At 46.3% G+C, this 6,928-nt stretch overlaps 1 protein-coding gene across 1 annotated transcript; it reads right to left on the bottom strand.

Moving 5' to 3' along the window:
* Nucleotides 1-841: 841 nt before the first annotated feature.
* Nucleotides 842-6,692, bottom strand: LOC136303967 (mitochondrial inner membrane protein OXA1L-like). The gene is made up of 4 exons (XM_066207639.1): nucleotides 6,416-6,692; nucleotides 4,368-4,545; nucleotides 1,112-1,192; nucleotides 842-994 (listed from the first exon to the last, which is right to left on the bottom strand). The coding sequence occupies exons 1-4, from the start codon at nucleotides 6,560-6,562 to the stop codon at nucleotides 888-890; spliced, it is 513 nt and encodes a 170-aa protein (XP_066063736.1). The 5' UTR covers nucleotides 6,563-6,692; the 3' UTR covers nucleotides 842-887.
* Between the last annotated feature and the right edge of the window lie 236 nt (nucleotides 6,693-6,928).

The raw sequence follows: 6,928 nt of genomic DNA, 5'->3' as shown, positions 1-6,928 counted from the left end.
TTTTCCCCAAAATCTCCATTTCTCCCCCAAATTTCCGTCTTGTCCGGAAAACCTCCCCGCACCGCGCCGCCATCTTGTACGGCAACCCCGAGCGGCCAAACCACCCCAAACCCGACAATTTTTCCCGTTTCCCAACCAAAATCTCCATTATTCTCTCTAAAATTTCTTTTTTTTTTTTTAAATCCCATTTTTTCCCCCAAATCTCCGTTTTCTCAGTTTTTGTACGGCAAAAAAAACCCCGCGCGCCGCCATCTTGTACGGCAAGATCCTCAGGGCGCCGCCATTTTGCCGCCCGCTCCTCACCCCTCACACCGCGCCGCCATTTTGTACGGCAACCCCCAGCGGTCAAACCACCCCAAAACTCCCTAAATTTTGCCCTTTTCCCCCCAAATTTAGAGTCGGAGATTTCCATTTTTATCTCTAAAATCCACTTTTTCCCCCAAATCCCCTTTTTCCACCCAAATCTCCGTTTTCTCCATTTTGTACGGCACGATCCTCAAAACGCCGCCATTCTGTCGTCCTCACGTCTCCCTCAAACAGCGCCGCCATTTTGTACGGCAACCCCCAGCGGCCAAACCGCCCCAAAACCTCCCGATTTTATCCGTTTTTTCTCCAAATTTAGAATCGGAAAATCCAATTTTTATCTCTGAAATCCCCCTTTTCCCCGAAATCCCCTTTTTTCCTCCCAAATCTCCGTTTTCTCTATTCCGTACGGCGAAATCTCCGAGCCGCCATTTTGTCGCCCTCACACCGCGCCGCCATTTTGTACGGCAAGCCCCGGAGGCCAAACCGCCCCAAAACCTCCCGATTTTATCCGTTTTTTGCCCCAAAAAACGAGTCGGATATTTCCGTTTTTTAATTCTTTTGAATTTTCCAGGATTCCCCCCTCAGCCCAACGTGTCTTTCCAGGGTCTTTTCGGGGTGTCTGAGGGCGCGGCCGGAGCGGCCCCGGGGGAGCTCAGCGGGTTTTGAGCGAAGGTTTGCCGGAGAGGGCCTGATTAAACAAACAAAAAAACCCCGAAATAAATAAAAAGGTAAAAATATCATTCTGGGGAGGGATTCCCCCTCCCCCCAAATTTTTTGGGGTTTTTTTGGGGGGTTTTTTGGTCACCTTTGGCCGCCAGCTGCAGGTGGTTCCGGAGGCGCCGGCGGCGCTGATCGGCCTCGTGCGTGGCCTTGGCCTCGCGCCACTCTGGGAGCCCCCAAATCGGCCCAAATGCACCCAAAAATCAGTCTGGGAGCCCCGGAATCAGTCCGGGGGGCCCGAAATTCATCTGGGGGGGCTCCAAATACCCCGAAATCCACCTGAAGTGCCCCTAAATCCACCCCGAATCCACCCAAAACGCCCCAAAATCAACTCAAACCCACCAAAAATGACCCCAAATCCACCCAAATCCACCCAAATTCCCCCAAAATGCCCCCAAATCGACCCAAATCCACCAAAAAGCCCAAAATGCCCCGAAATCCACCAAATGTGCCCCAAAATCGACCCAAATCCACCCAAAATCCAAAAAAAATCCGCCCAAAATGCCCCAAAATCACCCAAAAATCCGCCCTGGAGCCCCAAAATCCACCCAAATCCATAAAAAAGACCCAAAATGCCCCAAAATGTGTCCAAAAATTGACCCAAATCCACCCAAAGTGACCCAAAATCGACCCAAATCCACCCAAAATGGACCCAAACCCACCCTGAACTTACCCAAAATGACCCAAAATCGACCCAAATCCACCCAAAATCCAAAAAAATTCGACCAAAATGCCCCAAAATGTCCCAAAATCACCCAAAAATCCGCCCTGGAGCCCCAAAATCCACCCAAATCCACCCAAAGTGACCCAAAAAGGCCCAAAATCCACCCAAATCCATAAAAAAGACCCAAAATGCCCCGAAATCCACCAAATGTGTCCAAAATCGACCCAAATCCACCCAAAATCCAAAAAAAGTCCGCCCAAAATATCCCCAAATCGACTGAAATCCACAAAAAATGTCCCAAATTCTCCCGAAATGACCCAAAATCCACCCAAAGTGCCCCAAAAACCCCCAAAATCAACTCAAATCCACAAAAAAGCCACAAAATGCCCCAAAATCCACCCAAAAATCGGCCCTGGGGCCCCAAAATTGACCCAAATCCACCAAAAATTCTCCAAATTTTGCCCAAATCCACCCAAAAAGTCCCAAAATGCCCCAAAATCCACCCAAAGTGACCCAAACCAACCCAAATCCACCCAAAGTCCAAAAAAACTCCACCCAAAATGGCCCAAAATGCCCCAAAAAGCCTCAAAATCACCCAAATCCACCCAAAAATGTCCCAAAACGCCCCAAAATCACCCAAAAATCAGCCCTGGAGCCCCGAAATTCACCCAAATCCACCCAAAGTGACCCAAAAACAACTCAAATCCACCCAAATTCCCCCAAAATGCCCCAAAATGCCCCAAAAATCGACTGAAATCCACAAAAAATTGCCCAAAATGCCCCAAAATCACCCAAAACCCCCCAAATCCTCCCCAAATTCCCCAAAATTCCAAAATTTCTCCCCGAAATCCTCCCAAATCCGCCCCCAAACCATCCGGATTTGCCCCCAAAATCCCAATTTCCCCCAAATTTCCCCCCAAAAATCCCCAAAATTTCATCCCAAAAACCCCCCAAATGTCAGGATTTCACCCCAAATCCCCCAAAATTTCCCAACTTTTCCCAAATTCTCGAGATTTTTCCCCAAAATTCCTCCCGGAACGTCCCAAAGCTTCTAAAAAATCAGGAATTTTTTCAAAATTCCCCCAAATTTCTGAATTTTACCCCAATTTTCTCCTCAATTCTCCCTCAAACCTCCCTGAGATTCCCCAAATCCTCCAAAAATTCCCCAAATCCTGAAAAAACCTCAAAATTTTGGGATTCTCCCCAAAATTTCCCCCAAAATTGCAAGATTTCCCCTCAAAATTGTGAAAATTTCCCCCCAAAATTCCAAATATTCCCAAAATTCCTCAAAATCTCGGGATTTCACCCCAAAATTCCCCCAAAAACTGTGAATTTTCCCCCCAAATTCAAGGATTGTTCCCAAAATCCCCCAAAAAACCTCAAAATTCCCAAAATTTTCCCCAAAATCCTCAAAGTTCCCCAAATTTTCCCCAAAAATCCCAAATTTTCCCCAAAATCCCGAATTTTCCCCCCAAAACCACCAAAATTCCCCCCAAAATTCCCCCAAACTGCCAAAAATCCCCAAATTTTAACATAAAATCCCAGAATTTTGACCCAAATTCCCAAAAATTCTCCCCAAAAATCAAAACTCCCCCAACCCCCCGAATTTTCCCCAAAATGTCCAAATTTTCACCCAAAATTTTGGAATTTTCCCCATAAAATCCCCAAATCTCCCCAAAATCTCCAAATTTTCACCCAAAACTCCAAAAATTCCCTCAAATGCCCCAAATTTTCCCAAAAATTCCCCAAAATTCCCCCAAAAATCCACCAACCCCCCAAAACTCCCAAATTTTCACATAAAATTGCAAAAATTTCACCCAAATTTTCCAATTCTGCAAAATCTCCCAAAATTTTGGAATTTTTACCCAGAATTCCCCCAAAAAATCCTCAAACTCCCCAAAATTCTCCCTCCAAAACCCCAAAACCCCCAGAAAATCCTAAAAACTCCCAAAATCCCCAAATTTTCTCCAAAACCTCCAAAATTCCCCCCAAAATTTCAAAATCTCCCAAGTTTTCCCCAAAATTTCTGAATTTTCCCCTAAAATTCCCTGAAATGCCCCAAATTTTCCCAAAAAATCCCCAAAATTCCCCAAAAAATCCACCAACCCCCCAAAATTCTCAAATTTTCACACAAAACCCCCAAAATGTCACCCAAGTTTTCAAATTCTACAAAGTTTCCCAAAATCCCAGAATTTTCACCCAAAATTTGGGGATTTTTCTTGAAAAAAATCCCCCCAAAATCCCCAAATTTGCTCCAAAATTTCCCCAAAAATTTCCCCCAAAACCTCCAAAATTCCCCAAAATTCAAAAAAAATCCCCCCAAATTTCCCCCCAAACCTCCAAAATTCCCCAAAAATCCCCAAAATTCCCCAAAATTTCCCCCCAAATCTCCAAATTTTCACCCCAAACGCCCAAAATTCCCCCCAAACACCCTCAAAACTCCCCCCAAAATCCCAAAAATTTCACCCAAAATTTTGGGATTTCCCCCCAAAACTCAAAAAAACAAAACCCACAAAATTTTTTTCCCCAAAAATTTTCCCCAAAATTTGGGGTTTTTTCCCCTGAACCTCCCAAAAATTCCTCAAATTTCCCCAAAATCTCCAAATTTTCCCTCAAAATTCCCAAATTTTCCCAAAAATCCCCGATTTTCCCCCAGAATTCCCGGGTTTTTTCTCACCTTTTTGCAGCTGTTTGAAGATCCCGCCCTTAGCCGAGGGGGCGTGGCCAGGGGGCGTGACCGGGGGCGTGTCCAAGGGTGGAGCCACGCCCAGTTTGGCGCGGAGGGCGGGGACTCGCAGCAGCCCCGTCTGCAATAGGCTGAAGCTGTTGGACGTCAGCCAATAGGTGAAGACGGCCTGCGGAGGGCGGCCAATCAGCATCGAGGCTGCGCCCACAGGGGGCGGGGCTTGGCGGGGAACTGCCACTCGGAATTGAGGGGGGCGGGGCTTGGCGGGGAACCCGGAAATGGGGAATTTTGGGGGGAAAAAACGCCGAAATTTTTGGCAAAGAAAATTTTGGAGGAAAACTGAAAAGTTTTGGCGGGAAAACGGGAATTTTGGGGGAAAAATCGGGAATTTTGGGGGAAAAAAAAGGGGGAATTCTGGGAAAAATTGGGGATTTTGGGAGGAAAATGGGGAATTTTGGGAAAATGTAAAGAATTTGGGGGAAATTTTGGAATTTTGGGGAAAATTTGGGAGTTCCAGGCAAAAAATCGGAGTTTTGAGGGAAAAATCGGGATTTTAATGGAGAAAATGTGAAATTGTGCAAAAAAATCTGGGAATTCCCAAGGAAAAAACGGGGATTTGAGGAAAAATTCAGAATTTTGGGGGAAAATTGGGAATTTGGGGGGAAAATCCAGGATTTTGGGGTAAAAATGCTGAAATTTTGGGGGATAAAAAGAATTTAGGGGAAAAAGTCGAGGATTTTGGGGAAAAAATTGGGAATTTCAGGGAAAAAATAGGGAATTTTTAGATAAAATCAGAAATTTCAAGGGAAAATCAAAAATTTTGGGAGAAAATTTGAAATTTGAGGCAGAAAATTGGGAGTTTTGGGAAAAAAATTGGGGAATTTTGAGAGAAAAATGGAGAATTTTGCAGGAAAAGCAACAATTTGGGGGAAGGCAAAATTTTTAGGGAAAAATGGAATTTTTGGGAAAAAATTGGAAATTCAAATGAGAAAATTTGAAGATTGGGAAAAAAATTGGAAATTTTGAGGATAAATCAAGAATTTGGGAGAAAAAAGCAGGAATTTTATGGAAAAATTGGGAATTTGGCAAAAACCTGGGGAATTCCCAGAGAAAAAATGGAGATTTTGGACAAAAAATTAAGAATTTCGGGAAAAATTCGGAATTTTGGGAGAGAATTCAGGGATTTGGGGAAAATCCAGGATTTTGGAGAAAAAAACGGGAATTCTGGGGGGAAAAAATCCCAAATTCCGGGAAAAAATGGGGATTTTTTGAGGGAAAAATCCAGAATTTGGGGAAAAAAAAATCGGGAATTTTAGGGAAATTGAGAATCAGCCAATCAGCATGGAGGACACGCCCACGGGGGGGCGGGGCTTAGCGGGGAACCCGGAAGTGTCAGAAAAAGGGGGAAAGGGAGGCGGAGTTTGGGGGGAAAACGGGAATTTTGGGGATTTGGGGGCGTGGCCTCGAGGATTGAGGGCGAGAGCCCAGAAATGGGAGGCCACGCCCATCCGTGATGCCGCCACGCCCCTTTTAAAGGGACGGAACCTCTTTTGGAGGTGGCCACGCCCACTTTAAAGGGACCACACCCACATTTTACAATGCCATGCCTTTTTAAAGAGACCACGCCCATCTTTGAGTAACCACGCCCCTTTTAAAACGATCTTTTTTGTCGGCCACGCCCATTTTAGAGCCCACTCTTACAAAGCGGCCACGCCCCTTTCTTAGAAACCACGCCCCCATTGAAGTGGCCATGCCCCTCTTAAAGTGACCCCGCCCCATTCAAAGTGGCCACGCCCCCATCGAAAGCGGCCGCCTCCCGTTTAAAATGGCCACGCCTCCTTTTTAAGGCAGCCCCGCCCCTTTTTAGGGTGCCCACGCCCCTCTTAAAGCGACCCCGCCCCTTTTAAAGCAGTCACTCCCCTTAAAAGCGGCCACGCCCCCATTTAAAGCGACGGCAGGTTGTTCTTTAAAAGACCCCGCCCCCTTTCAAGGTGACCACGCCCCTTTGGCGGCGGCCCCGCCCCCTGCCGACGACTCACGGTGGGGAAGTGGAGGATGAAGGGCAGGAAGACGAGGGGGAGGAAGCGCAGGATCTGCCGCACCGGCCCCGCCCCCGGCGCCGCCACGCCCGTCTCCGCCCCCAGCTGCAAGGCAATATGCAAATCAGACACGCCCCTCATTTGCATAGCAAAATCCCCGCCCCCTTTTTTTTCCCCTCTTTTAATCCCTGAAACCCGCCCGAAATCGGGGATTTTCCACTCAAATTTCCGGAGTTTTTAAATGTTTTTTTTTCACCGAATTTCCGGGTTTTCCTCCCGGCCACGCCCACCCCCAAGCCCCGCCCACCCAAGAGCCTCCAAACCCTTTTTTTTCCCCCCTCCCAAAATTTTTTTTTGCTCCTCTCTCCAAATTTTCCTCTTTTCCCTCCCCCGCGTTTAAATTTTTCTCACCCAAATCAGAATTTTTATTTTTTTTACCCAAATCCCCCAATTTTGTTTTTTTTGCCCCAAAATTCCCATTTTTTTCCCCCCAAATTTCCAGTTTGGAAATTC

This window comes from Chamaea fasciata, unplaced genomic scaffold (genome assembly GCF_029207755.1).
Source record: "Chamaea fasciata isolate MVZ Bird 193981 ecotype frontalis unplaced genomic scaffold, bChaFas1.0.hap1 SCAF_45, whole genome shotgun sequence".
NCBI lineage: Eukaryota > Metazoa > Chordata > Aves > Passeriformes > Sylviidae > Chamaea > Chamaea fasciata.
The sequence above is the reverse complement of the archived record's forward strand: the minus strand, read 5'-3'. Positions and strand labels throughout refer to the sequence as shown.

Coding starts and splice junctions, on each gene's coding strand:
- LOC136303967 (XM_066207639.1), bottom strand. CDS start 6,562: ATGCAAATGAGGGGCGTGTCTGATTTGCATATTGCCTTGCAGCTGGGG. Junction 1,193..4,367: donor CTTCAAACAGCTGCAAAAAG/GTGAGAAAAAAC, acceptor GGGGGCTCCCAG/AGTGGCGCGAGGCCAAGGCC. Junction 995..1,111: donor CCTGCAGCTGGCGGCCAAAG/GTGACCAAAAAA, acceptor TTGTTTAATCAG/GCCCTCTCCGGCAAACCTTC.